At 40.2% G+C, this 24,474-nt stretch overlaps 1 protein-coding gene across 4 annotated transcripts in view; it reads left to right on the plus strand.

The window, feature by feature from the left end:
• The window catches only part of FRY (FRY microtubule binding protein), a 364,076-nt gene that overhangs the window by 189,628 nt on the left and 149,974 nt on the right, over positions 1 to 24,474 (plus strand). For all 4 annotated transcript variants that reach the window (XM_072976088.1, XM_072976089.1, XM_072976086.1 and 1 more), the window contains 2 exons: positions 5,922 to 6,121; positions 21,664 to 21,717. In XM_072976088.1, coding sequence (XP_072832189.1) covers positions 6,002 to 6,121; positions 21,664 to 21,717 — 174 coding nt within the window. In that variant the 5' untranslated portion in view covers positions 5,922 to 6,001. The remainder of the gene's footprint in view (positions 1 to 5,921; positions 6,122 to 21,663; positions 21,718 to 24,474) is intronic.

Here is a 24,474-nt window from a genome sequence, read left to right on the forward strand (position 1 = left end):
CTTGATGGGTTTTTTTATTCCTAGCCTTTCTCAGACCCCTCTAATGGTTAAAAGCTCTGCTCAAGGTAAAGAGGGAAGACAGCTTGGCAGGAGGGACCCCCAGGGCTAGAGGTTGTGTGAGTCTTTGTAGAAAATAATCAACTATACTAATCTAGAGGAAGACTTGGTCTCCAAATTGCAACATTAATGTTTTATTTTGTCATCCCGTGATGTACCCAAAGCAGCTTATGCCAGGGAAAACACTCATGGGTAAGGGGGCTTACTGTATTCAGTTTTCATCACTTGCGACTGATTTGTTTTAAAAGACCGAGTGATAGGGGTGCTCAGAAAATACGTTCTCAAGTAGACATGGGCTCAGATCCTGAGTCAACCTCTCTGTGACTGTGGGCAAATCACTTAACCTCTCTGAATCTACATGGTCTTATCTGTAAAAGGGAGATTGTTAGGCCTTCTAGGATTATTTTTGAGGATCAAAGATATGACCTATCCTTGAGATATGTTGTGAACCCTGAAACCTGAAGGGACACAGTTTGAGAACTATAGAATGAAGAGAACTAAATAGTGTGAGATAAAGGAGGAATTTATTTAATTAACAAAAATGGGAGAAACATTTTACATTATTAGAATTTGATGGAAATTAATTACACAGAACTTAACATGTCATTGAATTTATTTTTCTTCCAAGGCAAAAATTATTTTGGAGTATTTTGACCTAGCAGTCTCTTCTTGACCTACTTTGAAATATATAATATTATTCAGGAATCATCCATCTCTTAAGACTTGTTTTTCTGTTGCTTAAAGTAATTCTTCTCATCTCAACATTTTCTCTTTCTTAGCAACGTTCTTTGGAGGAACATAATTCATACTTGGAGGGTTTTTTCTTTTCATCCTAATTTACTTTGCATGACCTTTGGGATTTCTGGTCATTTTGAGTATTTGCACTACCTTTAAAAAGCCAACTCCAAAGCACCCTCATAAATGCTTTAGTGGACAATTTATTATTGTTCTATACACAGTGTGACATGTTCTCACGGTAGCTGCATCATCCTTGGTTTGTTATATTTTATGAAATGTTCTCATAATTCCAGTAAACAAAATAAGACCTACAGGGAGAGGGGGATTGTGGGAGAAAGCATGGCCCTAAGGAAGGATCCAGCTCTTGGTTACTTAAGGGGTTGTTCTCAGAATCTGCTAAATGAGTGAGGCACCGAGAAGTGGCAGAAAGAATAACTTACATCTAACTGGGGACACAGGTCGAATCAGTTATTCCTGTGTTGAGAGACAAGGCTGCATGGATCTCTCGAAGTCAAGTTGTTTGAATGGGCCTCCATCTCTAAGAGGAGTACCTACTTTGAACAGTTACCACTTACCATCCCTGGGTACTTCAAAAAAAAAAAAAAAAAAAAGGAAACCATTTTTTATTTCAAATGTTCAGTCTGATTCCAGTCATGAAAACATCAGAAAAAGCATTGAGTGTTTTGACAAACTGGCACTTTGCTTATCTGTCTTTGTAAGATGCTGAAGACCAGGCCAAGATGACTCCTTTCTCCGAGTCCCGTACTCCATGAAGGAGACTGTACCATCTGGGCACCTCTGTTCAGAGAAGAGCAGGTTCTTCTATTCACGCACTAGGTTTAATTTTCCCTTTTTCTTTTAGAACGTATTGCAATCTAATATACTGTGTGTACGTGTACACACACACACACGGAATTGCTGATGCTGTGAGCCTGCCTCAGTAAACTGTAAACTCCAGGAGGGCAGGAATCATCCATTCTGTTCACTGCCATTTTCCCACTGAAACTCGGGCCCTCATTCATTAAATATCAGTTGAAGTGAAGTGAGTGAATGCACAAATGGTAGGCTATAGTGAGCGATGGCATTGACTTCTCTGAAAATCTGAGAAACTCAGTTGCTGTCTGTCGTAGAACATAGACTGCCACTTTTAGCCTCTGGGGCATTTATATGAGGAAACTCATTATAGCCTTTCCTTTCCTTTGGTGTCATAATAAAAATGTAGCCGAGCTACCAGTTGTGGGGGCGTTTGTGTCAGTGTTGCAGTTAGGAGGTGAGTAATTCCTGGCAATGTTGGTAACTCAGGGAAATTGTACTGAAACTGTAGCCAGCTAAGAGCGGTCACACTAGAAATTAAAGAATTAAATAGGTCAATGAAATTAGGGGAAAAAATATAATCACGTTCAAAAGATAATCACTTGCTGTCAGAAATAGATCTAATAAAGAGGTAACGAATGGGTTGCAAAAGCCTAAAGCCGACTTCTTACAAATTAAGGAACAGACCCTGCTTTATAGAAGAAATAGAGACCCAGTGAGGGAGGAAAAGACTCCCTGAAACCATCCAGCAGAACCAAATAAAAATAATAAATTAGCATCAACAAAACCCATTTAAGACAAAAGCAGGTGACAGAGAAGAATTAGAATGTATTTAATCCAAGATTACAGTAACTGTGACAACCTGCAGGAGGTGGCGATGTTGCCTCCAAGCCTGTGAGAATGTCACCTTCTGTGTCCCTGTACTAAATGCCTTCAGGCAACTGCAGTTTTACGTTCTGGTGGCTTTTGAGAGTTATGCCTTTTTTTCTTCTTCTTTTGCTGTTAATGCTTCTATTCTTTGATATTGTACCTTTCCCTTGTCATTTTCTGTTTCCAGACTATTGTGAATTTAGAAACTAGACAATTGATCTTAATTATGTGTAGATTAAGAACAAGCAAGCGCTGAGGGAGGGTCTGAGGATTTTTTTCCCAATGGCAATGGTCTAACATTCAGACTAGTCTGGACTGGGCGACTTAGTTTTGACTGCCGGGAACTTCTATTTTCTGCTTCTCAACTATATTGTTACTGAATAACGGAGTCACTGAAAGGTGCCATGTCACATGTTTACTTTTGAAAATTATCCTAACAAAAGCCTAGGATTTATTATGAATTAATTATGGTAGGATGAAAAGGGTACTAAAACTCGGGAGTGGATCTAGCTCAAGGACACTTACCCCATTAACTCTCACCACATCTCCATCTGCCCAGCTGATCTATTTGCAACCAGAATGCAAGAAATCCTCCCCTTGAGTCACGTTCAGCTCTGGCACAGGGCTCTGCTGGGCGAGGGCGGTTCCGGCTCACTGAGGCTGTGCACGCATACTTTGGTACTCACAAGGATAGCTGGCTTTTAAGTACAGGTGGATACCTTTTTTTTTCTTTTAAATGATAGCAGTGAATTGGTACTTTGGTACTTTTAAATGGAAGATTTATCTGGGAGACATTCTGGTATCTGCATTTCAGCTATTCTGGTTCAAAATGCAGCTTTGCAAGAGGACTGCCAGAAGTCACTCTTATGAAAATTCTCTCACTGTAGTTATGACTTTCAGGCCCCAGAGCCTTACAAGTATGGATCTGGTCTTGCAGTTGTATATATCCCATCAGCCCGATGATTACTGTCTTCTAGGAATGGATTGAATCCCATGGAGAACTAAAGATAATAAAAAGTCCTCCACTTGGACTTTTTCAGTTTCTATTCCGTCTCCAGTCCTGTGACCCAGTGCCCTTGATACATTAGAAAGACGCCCCGCGGCGCTCTTGCGTGCTTCTGTGGGTTGGACTGGGAGCCTGTCTGCCTCCGCCGGGTGCTTGCCCTTAGAGCAGGAGGTGACGCGCCGGAATGGCCGGGACTTTGATTTGCGTCATCTGATTTGGAATCTGCCCTTTTGGCAAGCTGCTTGGAGTGCCGATTGCTAATGACTCTTCGTTGCAAATACTGCCCCCTCTTCCTTTAAAGACTGACTGCTGCTGCTTCTCATAGAGTTCCCTCCTTATGAACCCCTTCAAGACGTACAGAAATAAAGTATGGCCCTTTTAGTCAGCTGTTTAAGGAGATTTGTTGAACATGATCCGTGTGAGGAACTCTGTGTCAGATCTGGGAAGCTACAGTCCTTTTAGGGGGCGCAGTTAAAAGAGTGTATGGTTCAGTTACAGGACCAACCCTCAGCAAAACTGCACGACCAGTTGATCATGACTTCACTCATCAGTTCTCTGGAGTCTCCATTAGGTCATGTCAGATGGACAGCGCCACAGGCTGTGAGTTAAATGTTTAAATCTTACAAGTTTACCAGTGAGGATTGGCCTGATGGAGGTTGGTTTTATGGCGATAAGACTAGAAGAGGTTCTGAAAGGCCAGGAGGGTGAGATGAACGGAGAAGGGAGAGCAGCAGCCGGAGACAAAGCAGGAAGGCGGGGATGAGAACGGTGCATCCTGGGGCCAGCCGAGGCATCAGCACACCATGGGCGCAGTCAGAACTAGGCCATGTGTTTGAGGCTTGATGATGAAAATTGACAGCCATTGACAATTTTGAGCAGTGATGTGTTACAGTGAAACTGAAGGAAGATTCAGTTGTTATGTAAAATGAGTGAACTTAAGCCAGCAAAGGGGCTGCTGTCATAATGTAGCCATAGGTTTCCAGGGACCTAGACTAGGATGGAGCTAAGGAGAATGGAGAAAAAATGGAATCATACACAGCATATTTTATTTTTATAACTTAAGAGGCCATATTCTTCAAGTTTAGTAGTAGTTGAGATGTGGGAAGACCCTCCAGATGGAAGCCCCCTCCCCAGATGGAAGGCAGGTTAAATGAGTGAGAGACGGAGGGGCATTCAGAAAGAGCAGAAAAGATGAAGGAGAATCTGCAACATGACATGAGGACGTGTTGGTAATTCCATAAAATAAATGAAATTTTTGCACAGCTTCCTCAGAATTTGACTTGAAGTAGAAAGAAGATAAGAGAAGCCTTGAATTCTTCTGTAGCTTTGAGGAGAGTGTTCTGCTTCCGTGGAGAACTTTTTCCTCCTTTATTATCAATGACACACCACCATTCTCTTGATATCCAAACCTGAGTGCAAACTGGAAGTCTGCTTTTTCTCTTTACTCCTTTCCTTAATCTCTGTATCTAGTCACCCAAAACTAAATTGTCTCCCTTTTAAAAGTCTACCTTATCCTCACCCTGCCCTCAGCATTCCTAATGCCTCTATCCTTAGCGTACACACTCTCGTATTTCTTTTGCTGGATATTGATAACTGACCATCTCACAAGGACGTCGGTGGAAGGGGCTAGTGCCTGTCAGAATTCGACATGTCAAAGGATAGTAGAAAGTAGAGAGACATGAAATTTTCATTTATGAGTAAGAAATTTTTTTTGCTGTAACTGTCAAATTAAAATACTGGTCCAACTGTTGCAGCCTGAAAGGAGGTCATTCACTAGAGACTGTTAGAGCTGCCTCTGTTCAAGATCTGATCCAAGTAGGGAATCTACATTTTATAAAGAATGAGGAGGGGGTGTCCCAACTTGAACCAGAGGATGGTGAGAGGGAAAAGTTAAAGCCACACCTTGGATGGCATAGAAGGGGTGCTGCCTGAGCCTTTTCTCTCTCAAGGGGGTCATCCCTTTTGGGAGTGAGAGCCAACTGGGCTTCTGAAAACTGGGTCTGGAAAACTTGTGGAAGGGAGGATCCCAGAGTCTTTTCCATTATTAGAATAAAGCGCAGAAGACGGAGAGATCCTGGTCGTTCGGAAAACCAGGACAAGAAATCAGTTTTGTTCCTCTATGCATTTTCTTAGTCCATTTCCCTGAAACATAATAAAGAATCTAAAAACGTCTTAAATGTCGTAGGATTTATCAGTTGTATTATGTCCTTGCAACACAATTTACCTAAAGCCATGTGGCAACCAGAATTGTTTTGAGGTGATCAAATATGCAACTTAATGTTATCAAAATAATTAAATCCTGACACCTTAAGGCCAGGTTATGCTATTAAGTGCAACATTCTTCATGTGATTCATGTCCTTATATGTATGGTTTAACACAGCCAGTCTGAATATTATGTTATTTTTGGCTGGTAAGAATATCCATTATATTTTTCAGCTTCTCCTGTTGGCAACGGTTACATCAAGCCTCCAGTCCCACCTGTCTCTGGCACACAGAAGGAGAAAGGGCCACCCGCCATGTTACCCATCAGTGTGGACCCAGACAGCAAACCAGGAGAATATGTCCTCAAGAGTTTGTTTGTCAACTTCACCACTCAGGCTGAGCGCAAGATTCGCATCATCATGGCAGAGCCTCTGGTGAGTGTGTGCAGGAAACTGATGGCTTTTTAAATTCATCTTGACACTGAATATAGATTTTACAGCTCTAAGAAAGGGTGGATGGCTTTTCCCCTAATTTCCAAAGGGTTTTTGACACCGTGGGCAGTTTTTAAAGATAATAGTTAAGTTTCCTCATTATAGAAAAGAAATTTGAGGCTCAAGGATAAAACAACCCTCAGCAAATACCATTTAGCAGTATGCTTCACTGCTGCATTGAGGACTAGTAGGCATTTAACAATAAGAAGTATTAATCGTGGAAAAATCGTGTTCAGTCTGTGCTGTGACTGCTTTAATCGAAATCCTTTGTCCAATTTTTTTTCGGTTTAAAACAATATGTATTTATTATCTCACAGTTTCTATAGGTTGGGAGTTCAGGATACAGCTTATTTGGGTCTTCTGCAGTCAAGGTATCAGCTAGGGCTGTGGTCTCATCTGAGACTCAAGTGGGGAAAAGATTTGCTTCCAAGTTCTTGTGATTGTTAGCAGAATCCAGTTCCTTGCAGGCTGTGATGAGGGACCATCTCAAGATTCTGCTTGTCAGCTAAAGGCTGACCTCAGTCTCTTGTCACGTGACTCCCCACTTAGCAGCTTGGAGCGTGGCAGCTTACTTCTTCAAAACCAGCAAGGAATAAAAGTCTTCGCAAGATGGACATTACAGTCTTATGTGGTGTAATTGTGTGCACCTCATTGTCTACACACCTTGTTTTTAAAGTAAATGAGAAAAAAATCATCATTCAAGTGGATGCCTGAACTCCCAGTTTGAGAACGAATGGTCTTAGTGACACGTTATCTGAGGAAGTTTTTTGATGAGTTGCTCAGAAATACCACTCTGTTACCTGTTATCTGAAAATCGGAAGATGGGAAATTCTTGACTCACCTTACCTTTAGGTCCCTTATTAGGTGGATAGTGCCCTTCACAGTCAGTAAGTCAGTACCTCTCTTTGCAAATGGTTCTGCTGCAGAATAAGACTTGTGCTTCAGCCTTGTGTTAATTACCTGCACGAGGGCTCTAAGGACAAAGTAGAGTGCTGAGACTCAAAAGGACAGTCAGGAAGGAAGGAAGTCCAATTGGAAGATTCAGATTACCTTTTTTCTGACCTTGGCAGGCCACACACAGTAAGAGAAAGGGAAGGGACTCAGGATGGTGCAGTACCTCCTGTGAGGGCACTGGGGCAGAAGAGGTCTGAGGTTGGCTTTAAGGCATCATCGCTTAAAATAATTAAATGTAATAGTGAGCCCACAGCACAGAGTGTCTCAAAAAAAGGTGTAACTGATGATCTTCGACATCATGTATTAAAAATGACCTTTCTAAGAATCGCATTTGAAGGTTTGGGAATCAAAATTCAGGAATATTTATTACCTGTGTGGTTACCTGAAAGTTACAAACTTTGAATTTTAAAGTTTTCATTAGATCAGTGGAGGTTAGCTTTCTAACTTCTTATAAAGGAAAATGTTTTCTTGGTTTTCAGTTAAATTGTTTAAATGGAACCTTAGTACTGTCCCTGCTTCCCGTTCACCCATGTTTTGTGTTCCTACTACTCTTACTGGTAATAAATAGCTAATACTTCTCAAGTACTTATGATGTGCTGGGCACTGTGCTTAGCTTATCTCCTTTAATCTTCACAGTGACCTTAGGTTGGTAGCATTTCTATCCCTGTTGACAATGGGAAAAGCTGGCACAGAAAGGGGAGAGTAATCACCCAAGGTCACACAGTGTGGGTGTGGATTCAAGCAGCGTGGCTTCATAGCCCACCTCTGAACCGTTCTGCACTCTGTTGCCAGTCTTTGCATGGTCATCTTCATGTAAAGATACCTTCTTTAACTTCTTAAAACAAGCCAACACAGGGCTCTCCTATAACTTGAGTCCAAAAATCATGTACTCAAATTCCTATTGCCCCAAACAGTGCTGATCTCTGGACCCCTCTGAGCTCCTTGAGAGCTGCTGAGGCAGCCCTGCCCCTCCCCCTGGTGGAGGGTGGGTAGCCACCTGGGCTCCAGAGGTCATAGGGGAGTTGGAGGAGGAGAGAGTGGGAAGGTAGTAAGAGTCATGTCACTCCTGAACAGTGGAAAAGTGACAAAATGGCTCTGAAAGTGTGCACCAGGGTGGATTTTCCTGAGAAACTGGGAAGTTGTCCGATAATTGAAAGAGCTGCTTAGAAGGCTCAATCCTGAGCCATCTGTATCTCCAAAATAATACTTTAGATACTGTTATTTAAGAATTTATGAAGTAAAATTGTTTGGGTTTAATTTTTTCATCTTTACTCAGCTTGGAATGTGTTTGTGTGACATTTTTCTTCTTGGAGTAAACATTATGTCTGAAAAGCTAGCATGTACCGCAGCATTCTTTTAATTAGAGGTGGACATTTTTGTTCCTTTCAATGAGACAAATGTCCCCAAACAAGGAAAATGGGAAAGAATAAGTCTAAGTTCTCTTTATCAGCAAATCTTCATTGTGTGTCCAGGATGAGAAAGTTTACTAGATGCGGAGGGCCAAATAGATGGACGCTATGTTTTTAGCTGAAGAAATGTGTTCAATCAATTTTTAATATTGTTGCTTTTTATAAAAAGAGACTATTTATTCCCTTCGTATTTTTTGGCAGAGATGTCAGCTTCCTGCCATCCCCATTTCTTGTCTGCTGAAAAGTGCTTAGTAATTTTGCCCTTATATTTACTTATTTATGGGACAATAAATGTGAGTACATTCTGTGGCTTGTTACCTGATTCTAATACATATGTGCCTTTGGCATTTTGTTCTATGGCCATAACAAGAGGTGTTTTTTTTGATTTATGCATAGTACATTTAAAGTGAATTACAAATAAATGCCCTTACTATTTTCCTTGCTGAAGTTGGCTTTATAAATAAGACATTGAATCCTTTAAAAGCCTGAATTTATGTAGGCTTGTAGCATAGCACAAAATTGTATTCTGTTATCTCTGATATAATTAAAACTTGTGTGGTCATGGCAAGGGGAATTTTTTTAAAACTTGGAAGAATAGATTTATTATTTATGGGGCTACTCAGGAATCTGTATTTTTCTGTTTTATTTTTAAAAGATTGAATACTTCAGAATTCCACATCAGTTAGGCTGTGTGGGATCAGCTATATACAATATTAAGGTTGTATTTATGAATTACCAATATCCAAAAAGCTAACTTAAATGGGGGGGGGGGGAAGGACAGGAAATAAAAATGTTCTACCAAAATTAGATGTTTCTCTTATTAAACATCTTTCACTGCTTCAGCAGTACTGTTCTTTGTATTCAAAAGATGCCCAGGTCATATTTATTAATATTTATGGATATGTCAATAATTTTATTCTATTTTGGTTGCTTCCTGGGGTTATTTGACAGCGTTTTCTCTTGGCCAGTCTTCCCACTATTTCACCTTTCCCAAGCAAAGAGTGTTAAACAAGATAAGTTGAGTCATCTGTATCTTTTTTATATTTTTATTTCAAAACAAAAAAAACTACAGAAAATAATGTAGTGGATGCTTTCCCTCTTGCCTCCTATTTCTTTCTTCTGGTTTAAATTTTCTTTTCCCCAAAGTATATGTTTTTGTAGTTCTTTAAGTAACAGTCAGTGGCTGGTGAATCACTGTCTTGTTTAAGATGCCTGTATTTTCCCTCTAATTATCAGTGATAGTTCAGCTGGGAATAAAATTCTAGTTTGACATTTATTCCCCCTAGAATTTTGACAGCATATTTCACTATGTTGTCTCCAGCATTGCTATTGAAGAGTCTGTGGTTGATTTGTTATTTGTCTATGGATTACTTACTTTCTTCTTGGTTTGTGTGTATGGTTTTTTGCTTTGTCTATAGTGTTCTGCAGTTTCACTATGTTGTGTGTTTAATGTGGATTTATTTTTATTTTCTTGTTTGAGACCCTACTGCTTCTGGAGTTGAGGGTTTATGTCTTTCATCAGTTTGGGAGAATTCTAAGCCAAATTATTTGAGTATTGCCATCTCTCCGCTTTTCTTCTTCCCTTCTTCTGGCATTCCTATCAGATGTACAGTAGGCCTTCTCATGCAGTATTGCGTATCTTTTTACCCTTCTTTTATTATTTCTACTTTGTCTGTCACTACTGCACTCTGAGTAGTCTTCTCAGTTCTATCTTCAGTTCATTAATACTCTCTTGGGCTATGTCTCCTCTGCTGTTTAACACGCCCAGTGAGAATTACAGTTTTGGTGGCTTAATTTTTTATTTTTAGAAGTACTATTTTAAAATCTGTTTAGGTGGGGGTTTTGTTAAGATGTATTTTGTTCCTCTCTTAGGTTTACAACTTCTATTTTATGTCTTTGATCACGTTAAACATACAGTTTTTGCATGTCCTCTTGTAGGTTAGCCCCAGAGTCTTCACTGTCTGGGGCCAAATGTTACATTAATTTCTTGGTTTGGGAATTTCTGCAGCTAGAAGGCTGATGTGAATGTAAACTCCAAACTCACAGAAGACTTAAGACTGTGGTTTCAAATTCCTGGGGAGAATTTTGCTGTTGTTTTTGTTTTTACGTAGACCCCAGGTAGGGACCATTGGAATATCTTTTCACCTTCCTGTGCGTGTGCATAGATTTGTCCCTAGTCCATTGTTTCATTGTTTAGGTCCAGACTTTATGTAGGTGTCTTATTTCCAGTGTTCCACCTGTCAGTGCTCACAGCTTTGTTTCCTGTCCCCCAGTGGACAACAGAAAAGCCTTCAGAATGATGAGACCAGTAGTTCTCCCCCTATGCAGCGACTACGTGACCTCCTATATTCCTGCTTTTCATTTCCACTTTCCTTCCTTATGAACTCGTTTCTACCTTTTTAAAAATTCGTATACTCCACTCAATATTTCTAAGAGTTTAAAATAAAGCATGTGAAATTTTGAGTTATCTTAGTCCATTATCCTGCCCAAGCCCTCTGCAGAAGTCTTGGTTTGCTTTTCATGCAGATAAGGGCAGGGTGGGTCTTGGCACAGATGTTTGTGTGCAAGCAGAAGTTCCCATGGCAAGGTGGAGTGTCCCCGAGATGAACACGAGGAAGAGTGAGGAGACCCACCAATTCTTCCTTTTCTCATCTTGCCTGAGGAATCTTCCCTAAATACAGCCCTGTCCCTTTCACTCTTATTCCAACCCTTCATTTTACAGCCTTGCACTCCTTGATTTGACTACAACCTCTCTTCCTTCCTCTGTGCATCTTTATGAACCTGTTTCATTTCAGCGCTCGCCTGCCACCTGGTATATAGGCACACTGTCCCCTCCTCCTGGAATGCCCCTCATCTCTTCATCCTGCCTATCTTCCAAGGCCCAACTCAAGTACCTCCTCATCTGAAGATGTTCACTTGATTTCTTCCCTGCTGACTCCACATAATTATGCAGAGGTGGCTATATACACCTGTAAATCTTTATTGGAACCACCATATCATTCTCTCAAACAAACTGTCTTCATTAAATAAGAGCATTAGAATAGGATAGAAAATATCAGAGTACATTATAGGTTTTAAGGGTAGATGTTGTTTTATGAAATTTTCAGTTGTGCCAGACTTTGGTATAAAATGTGTATTTTTATGGTGGATAGGGGTGGGAGATACAGATTTCTTTTTTAAGTTAAAGAAACACTTTACTAGTCAGTAAGTTCCTTACAGACATTAACTGTGTTTTGTTCATCTGCACACACACACCCCATGTCCACATGTCTGGAAAGTCTCCTTTATGCACAGTAGACAGTGTTTTTTTGACTGAATGAATGAGTATAAAGTGAATGAATGGATAGATGGATGAATGGATGAAAAAATACTAATATAATAGCTTAAAAGGAATGTAGGATCCTGTGTGTTTCTGAGGGTCATCTTGCCAACCTCTAAACTGATAATAATGGATTTTGTTCTGTCCTTTGTACCTCTCAGCAGATGAATGCCCTCCAATCTGCTGAGTACATGGGACGTTAATTCTCCCCCTTCTCCTTGGGGCATCTAAGGATACCGCGTTATTCGTTGATGTGGTCACCTGTTCCCACTTCACCCAAGCAGGATGTGAAGAGAAGAGTCAGGCTGACTCTTAGGGGTCAGACACAGTTGCAGAATATACACTTCCATCATCTGTGAGTGTCTCCATTTATATAGCATCTGTCACTGTAGTCACAGGCAATTACCTTCTCAATAAACTCCTGTCCAAAAAACAAGACTCTCCAGCTTTTCAAAATTCAAGAGCTCCCACAATCTTGACTTTGTAGATTTAACAGACAAAAAGAGATAAAGCTAAAGACAAAACGACTTTTCTTCCCAGCTGATCTGGATTTGAATTTGGATTCCACCCCTTTAGAGTTGTGGGGCCTTGGGCCAGCCAGTCAACCTCCCCGTTTTCTCATTTGCAAGAGCCTGGCTCGTGGAGTGAGGGAGAGGATTGGAAACCTGGAAAAAGGAAAAGATCTGCATGACTTCAAAGGAAGACCACGCACTTTTCATCTTGTCCTTCAGCAGGGCCTATGACTGAGCAGGAGAGCAGAGCTCGCCTGCCTGTAACATCCTGGCGTTTAGATTTTCTGTTGGGGTTGCTTGAGCCTTGATAGCCCCTGCTCACAAAATAGCAGACGAGGTACAGGCAGGAGCTTTCACATATTAGCCCTGTGTTAAGGTTGGAGCGTCCGTGAGGGGAGACTTACTTACAAAGATGCTAACTGGTTGGTACTGGGATGGAGACTTAACAATCACATAACATGATCTTGTTGGTTTGCTAACATGAGAGACACAATTCAAGGAGTTTGGGTTTTAATATAAGACTAAAAGTGAACTGGAAGTAACACAAAATATTTCCTTGGTGTGCAAGTCATCAAGAATCCAGGGTGCCAGCCTATGTGGCAGCACCCACCGCAAACCTGTAGTGAAGTGTGTCACACCTTGAGACCAAGCCTGTAGGAACAGCAGTCAAGGCCAGCTGGCGCAAACACAGGAAGGCTGAGCAGTTAGCTCATGACAGCGTCACCGCGCGCTAACGTGGTCCTAGGTTCAGGCAGTGCGCCTGCTGACACTCCATTGTTCTTGGCCCAAGTCTCAGGCTTCCAGCTGATGTCTCAGGGCTGGCATCAGGACCACTCCCTGGTTAACCCCGAAGTTGAGCGGGACACTGTGCTGAAATAATGACACAAGTGACCTGCCACCAAGAAACTCTGTGTGATGAGTGGCTCTAGTAGCTTTAATGAATTTTATGATGGCACTAAGTAAGCAAAACCATTGGCAAGTGAAAAACACACACTCACACACTCAGCTTCCTCTTATGATTTTAGACCAGATCTGATGAGAGGTCATAGACTAAGGTTGGGCTACAGTCTATTTGTAGTTGTAAAAAGAGCTTTTTTTTTTTTTTTGCCTCTGGCCCATATGAAGATTGAACCTTCTTCCGTGAGTTGTCTGCTGATGTCAAGATGCCAGGAAATATCAGATCCTTTGACCAGGAACCTTTTAATATTTAAGGAATTTGTGAATTAGGAAATCCTGCTGCACTAATCGAAGGACAGAACAACTGCCTTTAATTAAGTTTGGATCTTTATATGGCAGATTTTCATGAAACCCATTATGATTAGCCATGCTTTTAACCTGATAGTCATTCAGCAACCTCAGTGGTGATACTGCATCATGCCCCGATCTGCAAGTTGGTGCTTCTTCTGCACTGTTGTCTAAGCTAGTCTTCCTCTACCAACCAAATGTTAAGTCTGTCATCTAAGGATGTGTAAACAGCAGAAATGGCATCGTTAATATCTCTCCGCACTGTGGATTCAAGTCACTTCCTAGAAGGACAACCAGCTAGTGTTTTTAGCCAAACTCCTCTTTAAATAGAGGCTCCTCTTGCTTCAAGGGAACTAATAAGGGAAATCTAAAGAGAATAAAAATGACTTCTAGATTTAGTTCTCTGTTGAGGATAGTGATAGAATCTGAGTAATGCCGTCCTGAAAGGAGACTCAGACACTTGAGCTCAGATGAGGAATATTTATACTACACTTGATGAAGTACTGGCTTGTTTTCTAAATTACAAATTTTTCAGAAAAACTTTTAAAATAGCTATTTCTTAGCAAAGCAGCCCCACCTAGTACCCCTTACTTTATCTAGTAAGACTCTCACCAGAAATCTAAAAGCTCACCCTAACCCAGAGACAAAATCGTGTTAGTAGCTAAAACCAGAGATAATTGTTGAAAGGCTGCTGAAAAAGGCGGTCTTTCCAGTGAACTCACAAACTCACTTTTTCCTGTATACTGTTCAACTTGGAGTTTGTTTTCCTTATCATGAATATTCTTGGATTCATATAGATGAAAAGCAGTTATTTTGTGGCTGTTAAATGGGGTTTTTTTCCAACCATGAAATGAAGTTGAAGGCACCGTGGTAGTAAAAGTTCGATTGAACCTTATAGCAAATAAACCATGTGAAAAGTATCATGAAGGTAAAAAAACAAACAAACAAACAACAAAAACCAAAGGGCTTTTTACTTCAGCTTAATAGTATCCAACTCAATTTATCCATGAGTGAGACCATAAGTTTTACGCCAGCAACTGGGAGAAGATTACCAAAGTTTCTTTTTGAGAATACAAAACAGGGGAGGTTATTCCTCAAATCATTTTCAGTCTAGTTTTTTTTTTCTGATTATGTGCTTTTTAATATTTATAGAGGCATCATTTTTAACAGAAAAGATCATTTGAAAATACATCATCATTTTTACAGTGACAGAAAATGCCAATAAAAGTAGGTTTGGTAATGTGACATAGTAACAAGAACCAAGGCCCAGCCCTCTGCTGTCATAGAATGTCGCTGTTTTCACACAGCATTGTACCTTGTGACATTCCTGCAAGTCATTAATGCGACTCTAGGCAGCAGCAGTCTTGACTGTAGCACTGGAGTCATTTTGACTGGCTGAAATTCCACAGGTCGTGCTCATGTCCCCCTGGGTGGATGTCCCACTCCACCACCTGTGGCCTCAGTCAACTATTGAGCTATGTATAGATTAATTCCCATTTCCTAGACTCTTGTATCAGTGAAAGCCACACAACAGGTACTCTTTTGGGTCTAGTTTGTTTCACTCAGCATAATATATTCAGGGTGTACACATTTTTATTATTAGTAATTCATTCATCTTTATGGCAGAATAGAATTCCATTTAATGTATATACCACAGTGTGCTTATTTAGTCACTTTTGGATGGCCTTTGGGTCAAAAAACAGTGTTTGAGTACAGTTTTAACCAGCAGAAGTCTTGGTTTCCAGAGATCGTGCCAGAAAAATACAATGTAATCCAAAAACAGATGAGTGAAGGTGGCACCTTACGTTTCTTGGTAGCTGCTATAGTTTAAAAAAAAAAAAAAGTCTGTGGGAGCTGTTCTTTTGTTCAATTAAAATGAAGATTAACCTTGTAGCCGAATTTAATTGAAGTACCCCTCCACTATTCAAATAATGGGTTTGTATTTGGCCGGGAAACTGGCTTCTCTGAAATGTGCAAAGCCAGCTGTATATAAGACAGATTCTCTCAAGAGTTTTTAGGGTTTTTTTAAAAAGTGCCCAAATAATCTTCAAATTTTTTTCTTCCAGATTTGAAACTATTCATTTCATATCACAGGGCACTTATGCAGCATCTTACTTGCTAGTAACTTGAACCAATTTGAGAAACTTTTCTATCATTCTCTTGCTCTTGGGATTTTTTTCCCCCAATGTTTTGGGTGAGAATCAGTATATATTGCCTTGTTTAAAGCATTCAAAGTAACTGAGTAGAATAAAAGGGAAACAGTTCCATCTGTTTCTATAAGCCCCCCTCCTCTGCAGATCTCCAGTGGTTTTAAGTAGTGTTCTTGCGTTCTTACTAGAAACCTAGTCAGGACGTTATGAAGTCATGTCCATTTTTATCTGTGGACAGACTGAGGCACAGTGATCCCTGCAGGCTGTCAAAATGACCGCAGTATGTCTTCAAGATGATTCAGGGTTCCTGACGGCCGCTCATGCAGGGAAAGACTTTTGGGGAGGAGTGGTCGGTATTCAGAACTGTGACTTCTCAGGCTCAATCCTTAACATCTCTTTCCAAAGTTGAGTCAAAGTTGGCACAAATAAGATCTAAAGAAAAATGTCAGACATGAAGATATTTTGAACCCTGTTTTTCTTTGGTTCAGCCTAAGGAGGGTGCCAGCCGCTGTGCTCTGGTAGCTCTGAATGAAGTGCCACCGTGGGCATTTCAACAGGCGAGCCTGTACTCTGCTCTGCAGCGGGCAGCTCACTCTTGTCCCTGCTGTGTTCTGGCGAGGAGCAGAGACACCAGTTGCGGAAGTTCAGTTCTGAAAAGTTTTTGTTAATTACTATAATACATTTGTCTTATAAAATTTCACTGCTAATGATATCAGAATCCTGAGTCAGTGATGCATAACATGTTCCTATAATCAAAAACACTGTAGTTTCAAGACTTGAGAAGTTTGGTGGGTTTTTTTTCAAGGTTGGTTGTTTATTTTGTAGCATCCTACCATTAACTTAAAAGGTTTCCTCTAAATTACATATTAAGAAAGAAAGTCATTGTAATAATGTGAGATTTGTTTTAAGAAAGAGGGACAATTATTCTTTATGTTTTTTCCCCTTACTTTCTGTAATACAGCTTTCTAGTTACACTTGGAAGTTTCCAGGAAGCTAAAATTAAAGCTTGCTTTAACATTAGTGGGAGCGTGTGTTGCCCCAGAAAGAGATGGAATTAAGTTTCAGCTCCTGAGCATTATGAAGGAGGTTACACATTTTAATCCTACCTAACTTGAATAATAATGTTATGAAAAGGAATTTAAATAGTAGTAATGATTTATCAATGATTGGGTAATCGGTGTCATTCATCTTCCAGTTCTATGAGGGAGGTTGGCATTATATATCCTTATGTCACCTGAAAGTGAATTGAAGCTTAGAGAGGTTAAGTAGGATCCAATGAGGGACGTAGGAGTCAAAGTCACATCTCTCAGATCCCACAGCTGAACTACTGTGTCCAACTATTATCTAATAATTAAAAGACATTAAAATAGCACCTCCATCGGCAAGGTTGGTGACATATTTAACAAATCGGATAAGCTCACGTTAACTCTAGTGACATTGCTGGGTGCCGCATTTATTGAAATCTCTCTGAGGGCAGTAATCATTGGGATCATTTGAGATTAGTGAAGTCCAGTCTATGGGGAGCGCACTGGGGATATTTTTAGGCCACTAAAAACTCAGAAGTAGAAAGTGATTTATTAAATGAGCCCCTTGTATCCCACAAATAAAACACCTTTTGATACACAGGACTCTCCCTGGACCTGCCTAACTGCCGAGTCCTGTCGTGTATGGCCGTCTCTACTCTTACAGATGACAGAGAGGCCCAGTGAGAAGAGATTATGAAGTGAAAATGCAGCTGGTATGCGCTGAAATTGTTTGGAAATTGAGGTCGACGTCAGTGGCCTTTTTCTGGGCACAAAGAGCTTTTAGAGTTTGTATTTTCCTAAGGGAGGGAGGGAGAGTTTGGAACGTCCCAAGGTGTGAGAAGCACAAACAGGGACCTTTCTCTTTTCCTGTGGAAACACTTGAAACCCCTGCAGGTTTCTTCCCGACAGGAGAAAATCCCTGTTGAATGGGCTGGGACAGCAGTGCTCTTTGATTCAGGGGAAGCAAATGCGAAGAACAGCCCACAGTGTGGGCTGAGAAGATCAGCTTGCTTCCCACACCGCAGGCGGGGTGTTAGCTACCCAGATCCTGCCTGCAAATAGGGGGAGACGGAGGGTGGGCTCCTTCTGCAACTCCATTCGGCCAAGATCAAGTTGGATCAGTGCTCTTGAAATCAGTTTTAAGTGACTTACTCCATCCTGAAAAGTGAGACATGATAAAAACAAATGTTTTTAATGAGAGAAGTGATATATCATGTTCTCAGACTGTTTTTAGTTTTTGTTTGTTTTTATGGAGAATTTCAAACATATACTAAAGTAGGAAGACTGGGTAATGAACACTTTCATCATGTTCAGCAGTTATCAACTCATGGCCAATTTGTTACAAACGCCCTCTCCCCAATATTATTGGAAACAAGTGCTAGAAACCGTATCATCTCATCTCTAAATGTTTCAGTATGTATCTCTAAAAGATGAAGATTCTTTTTTTTTTAATTTAAAAAAATTTAAAATTTTTTGGTTGTATAATCAGTTTGCAATGTTGTATCAATTTCTGGTGTACAGCATAATGTTTTAGTGATACATATACATATGTATATTCTTCTTCATATCTTTTTCATTATAGGTTACTACAAGATATTGAATAGAGTTCCCTGTGCTGTACAGTATGAACATAGTGTTTATCTATTTTATATACAGTAGTTAGTATCTACAAATCTCAAACTCCCAATTTATCCCTTCCCTCCCGGTAACCACAGTTTTGTTTTCTATGTCTTTGAGTCTGTTTCTATTCTGTAAATAAGTTCATTTGTGTCTTTTTTAAACAAGACCATTCCCACACCTAAGATATCAAAATAGTCCTATAACGTCATCTAATGTCTAATAAGTATTCAAATCACCAATGGTCTCATGAATGTCAAACTTTCTCTAAACAGATTATGTGAATCGGGATTCAGGTAAGATCCACAAGGTGCAATAGCCTTAAAAAAAATCAGTAGGATCCACCTCAACTTCTCTTTTTTTTTCCTCCTTGGAGCTTATTTACTGAAGGAACATCTTTCTTTTCAGTTTTCTTCAGTCTGGGTCTTACTGGTTGCATCCCTGTGGCTTCGGTGTAACATATTCCTCTTACTCCTGCCTCATTCCTGTATATCCTGAAAATTGGAAATGACATCTTAAGGCTTGGCTAGATTCAGGTTTTGTTTGTTTGTTTGTTTTTGTCAAGACTGTTTCATACTGTTTTCTTCCACCGGGACTGAACGTCTATTTTGTTCTCTTTGTGCTATTAGCAACCTCTGGTATTCAGTGCCAAGTCTCCTGATGTTTTTGGTTTGCCCATCTCTTCTGTTCACTGTCACCTGGTGAGCTGGAGCTTCTGGTCGAGTCACAGGTGAAGGTCTCCCAGCTTTGGACCACTAAGAATTTTCAGGGATCCATCACCCCAAAATTTTGTTTTTTAAAAATAATTCTTGAAAAACAAATATAACATTCAATTTGATTAAAGAACCTTTAGTAAGTAAGTAAATTTGTACTAAAATGTAGAACAAAGACATTTAAAGTATACACAGCACACTGTTCTTATTGGACAAATGAGGCCATTATTTTCAGGCTCCTCCATCACAGACTGTTTCTACTTGTTCTTTAAGTACCCATTGTTTATTCTGTGTCCATTTCATTTCACTGCTCATTTAATGCTCTTTGAGAACCATGATGTCTTGAATGCACAGACCTTGGATTCTTGCAGACCTTAGATTCTGTGCGCCAGTCTTTCCAGGAGAACCTCAAGCAGAACCACGCCTCTACAGTTCTTTTCTCAGGTGGGCACGAGCCTTGTTGGTCTTTGCCCTACGCTCAGGTGGCTCTTCTGAGCTCCAGCAAGTTTGTCTCTCCTCTTCCATTCTCCCTCCCTCCCACACGTCCTTCCTTCCTTTTCTCTTTACTTTTTAGCCAGTATGATAACTCTCTTCCTCAGGTCTACTCTTTAGCCTCCTGACACTGATGAAATCTATGTGGATGCAAAGATAATCTTGGGAATGTTAAAATGTGAACTTAATTCTCTGTGCCCAAAGCTGTTTTTCCAAATGCAGAGAGATATATTCAATTAGTAAACCCTGAAAATAAGTTTCAATTCTGTACTAGGAGTGTGGGGAGACAGACCAGTTACAACACAGTGGAAATGCTGACAAGAATAGATGCAAACAAAGTGCCGTGTGACAACAGACAGATGACTCTGCCTGGGAAAAGTGGGGACTGGCTTAATCTTGGAAGTGACAGTGAAACTAAGCCTTCAAAGAATATGATTAAGACAGCATATTTGTGTAAAAATAGTTCAGGAGAACTTACTGTAAAGTTATGTTGTTTTGTCAAGGCAGGGACCTCAAGTAATTGGCTGATGGATTTGACTTTTGAGTACAGCAACAACTTACTGTATCAACTTCGCCTGCTTGAGAAAGTGAGGCTTGCAGTAGGTTATTTTCTTCATATGCATGCAAATGTGTGTAAGCATAAAATACCACAATTATCAGCATTCCCACCCAATTAGTAGTGGGAAAAAATGACTTTTAGGCATGGGTTGTTCCAGGACGTGGGTGGACACAGTCATCTTGCTTCCCCCACTGTGACAGGATCCCATCTTTTAGGATGAAAGAAGGATTGCTGGCTCCCAAGGTCTGAACTGCTGAGTGTTTGCCCGGGTGTACAGATCAGCACCAGTATCAGCCAGTATCTTCAGACTGAATACATTACAGTCTCCCGTATAGATTATCCTTGTTTTCCTAATGTATATAAAACAAGTATTGTTGCTATTATAGTACAAAGCCATTTAAAAGTATCGTTGAAGTCATAGTATAAGCTATGTTGTAATGTACGGTTTTAAATGACAGACACTTAAGAACTCGTTGTTCTCTTTATCTTAGATGAATTTGCATTTTGAAGCTGTGTATTTGCAAATGAGACAGAGCAGTTAATTGATATGGTTCTTGGTAAAGCTTCAGATACCCAGACTAAGCCCGTCTCTTGAAGAATAAAGACTCTGTGAGGTGGGGGTGGGGCTCACATCAGGTTTGCAGTATCTTTTCCTTGGAGGAGAAGATTGGAGAAGTGAGGCGGGGAAAGGATCTACGTGATCAACAAAGTGTAAATGGAATCTTTCTAGGACATCTACATTGGCTAAAGTAAAACATTATTTTTTTGATACATAACTTTTGCATGGTTTTTAATCCTAAATCAAATTTGGGCCAGTATTAACTTCCATACCAAAAAGAAAAAGATACAGGTAAGGATAAATAGCTATAAAATGCCTTCCTGAAGGGTCAGTTAAGGCTTCCTAATGGAAACAAAGACATAACAATTAGGAAAATTTATCTCTCTATACCTTTGTCACTACCTACATTAGTTTTGCAGATTTGGATGTGTTGAAAGTCAAAATAACATGCTCAAAATTCACCAGTTACACCTAGTAAGTATATGATTGGTAGGTGGTCCCTCAATGCCAGTCTAATAATTAGGCCTTACTTTGTTTCTAAATCTAGGGACTTGGAATAGTGTATTGCTTTCAACTTTTTATTATCTGTCAAGTGGCAACATAGGTACTAAAATTTTTCAAACCAATTCCCTAGTTTTTATTATGTGGTTTCCATTGAAAACACGGGACCACTTACAGCAAAAGATTTTTAATGTCTTAGTCAAAGAGATATATGTTAGGATGAATAGCAAGACTCTTGGTGATAATGATCAAACACTATACTTTAAGGTTTGGATAATGAGAAAGAGTTTCTCACTCTTTTGAAAGCTGGCATCTCTTCTTCCTATAAAGGCAGAAACAGCTGCCAAAAATTGAAACAATAATGGGATTTCTTTTGTAATATTTAAGAGCCTCTAGTAATTTTTCTGGTATATATTCTTTTTCTTTCTAGGAAAAGCCATTGACAAAATCTCTGCAACGTGGTGAAGACCCTCAGTTTGATCAAGTACGTAATATATCGTGTATGTTACATACTGGTTCTTAACCTATTTCAGGGCATACAAAAGGCAAGGGCTGAATGCTCACAATGGTGTGTTGATGAACTTCCCCAGCGAGCATATGGGACGGTCATCTTAGGAGCTGTGTCCTGGAGCTTTTACAGTTACAGCTTACAGTAGACATTCAGTAAATGTCTATTGGTTCCAACTGGAGAGAACTGAAAAGTGTTGCAATAATGAGCAGGCCCTCAATTGGTTGTTTCCTGAATCTTTGTATAGCAGAATTAAAAGAGCTGAGAAAAGTTAAAGGAACTGCTATTCAAAACCTTACTGAGATTCTTCTGAATCAAAGGTACTATATGATGACTAAAGCTCCGCACTAGAGCTTGCTGACTTACGTTCTCATCCAACGGTGTGTTGAACGCCAACTATTTGCTCACCTCGGCACTGGTGATTTAAAATCTAGGACAAATTTTAGCCCTTCAAGAAGTCACACTCCTGTGAGACAGAAGCTACCTAAGCAATAATTATAAGACAATGTAGAAACTTAGATTCTAAGAGAGAAAGTGATACATGAACAAAACAAGTTAAGACAGAATAAGTACAAAGACAGTCCTTTGGAAACAGATCAGGACTAGTAAAAGGACCTCCAACTCTGTACGGCGGGTAATAGACACAGGAAACCAGGGCCTCAGTCACTTCAGGAGGGGTTCAGATGTGCGTAGAATGGTGGATAACAGGACATCAGAGGAGGCTGGAGATGTGTTTGCGGTGCTTCCTAAACTTCTGTGGTTAATGACAAGGAGGATGGCATGTTCTTTAGAAACCTCATTCAGTGCCAGCAACAGAGACATTACCGCTGGATGCACCACGGCCTGACCCAATACAGTGGGCTTTTAAATTGTTTTACAGAGAACACACGGAGAGTAGGTTTTCTGCAGAGCTTTGAAATTGCCTTTAATGTGGAATCAAGAGGAAGATTCTGTGGCTGTTACAGTCCAGACTGGTTCAATCCAAAAATGTAAGGACTGACTATAGAGACAGAATCCTCCATTTTCTATTTTCTAAGCTGTTCACGAAGGGAGCCCTCACAGGTTCGTGCTCACGGCTGGTCTTGGGAGGCTGGTGTGGCTCTGGCTTTGCACCCTGTTGCTGGCAGAGCCGGCTGGGTTCTGGAATGCTGGTGAGCTGGAGTATAGGCTTTGTCTGTCGGTTGTGGAGCTGTGTTCTCTCGTCAGGTTATCCTTAGTTGCTGTCCCTTGGTTCTACTTGGGAGATCAGGGACCTGGGGTGAATATTTGGGGTCATTATTTTGGAAATGTGGCAAGTGTGGCTCTTTCTGTTCTCTTTAAGAATGTAAATATTTATCATCCATTCCCATGATGTTTCACTCTATTTTGTATTTTTAATCTCTGTCCTGTTAGATTGTCACGTCCTTTCCTCAAAAAAAAAAAAAAATTGTGGGTTTTTTTTTTCTCTCCAGCTTAATGTACTTCTTTTTTCTCTGGGAAAATAGTGCTTTTACATTTTAACATTGCAGATGATAGTTAGCCCAAATCGTTTGGCTTAAACACAGTTTCTCATTTATTTTTCATCATTCTGATTCTGCACTTCAGCATTGTGGGAGAGAGAGACTTAAGAATTGGACAGACCCAGGTTTAAATCCCAACTTTATCACTTAATTAGCTATAATACTTTTAACTTTCCTTCTCAAAATGTTGAAACGCAGAATCTCTGTCCTACCCAAGACCTACTGAGTCAGATTCTGCAACGTAACGAGCTCCACAGGTGACCCTCCCCACCAAACGCACACATACACACTGATGGGTGAGAAGCACTGCTTGTAACACGTCTCTGCACATTAAAGACACTTTAGGAGTGAACCAGTAGTGAGATAGTCACTGAGAACTTTCAAATAAGACACATAAGATTATCCTTTGATTGTAAAATCATAAATTTACACATGAACCGTGAAAGAAGGCAACCAACAGTCTGTCTCCTGTCCACTGTTTTCAACTGCAAATTATGAGAATTGTGGTTCTACTGGTAAGGCTGTGAATGTATTGAGCTCTCTTAGTGTTTTGATATCAAACAACCAAATTCTGTAATTCCCCTTGCTCTCATTTCAAGCCAGAGGATGTTAATGTGGATTCATAGAAAGGTCTGTCTGTAGGAGAAGCAGCTGGTGACTCCATGCTGGGACTGTACACTCCACTGCATTAATCACGGGAGCAGTAGTAACAGCAGAAGTAACATTTAGTACTTACCATGGGATAGGCACTCTGCTAAGTACATCCTCTGGACAGCAACAACTGGTCAATGTTTGAAGAATTTTTTTTTTTTATCAGTTTATCCCTTTAAATATCACTGGCATGAATGATGGGCTAAAGAGAGCTGGGCTTATAAACTTTCTGCCTGATCTTGGGGTGGCCCTGTTAACTCCTCCACTCAACAAGCTCATGATTCATTTTGCTCCTGTTAGAAATAGAAACAAAAATAAAATAAAAATATATATAAAATAATAAAAACTAAGTAATACTTTAGAATTTACCAAGCCCCTTCTCACGTATTCTTTACCTGACATCACTCAACCCAACAAGCCCAGGGAGAAGGTATCATCACACGGTCATTTCTGTGTTACAGTTAATGGCAACGAGCCCTGGAGCCTGAAGGGACTGGAATCCATATGTTCTGACTATGAAGTCTGTGCTTTTCACTCTGTAACATGCTGATGTTTCTAAAAACTAAGTTGGTGAGAATTTAGA

This window comes from Vicugna pacos, chromosome 14 (genome assembly GCF_048564905.1).
Source record: "Vicugna pacos chromosome 14, VicPac4, whole genome shotgun sequence".
Classification (NCBI taxonomy): Eukaryota; Metazoa; Chordata; class Mammalia; order Artiodactyla; family Camelidae; genus Vicugna; species Vicugna pacos.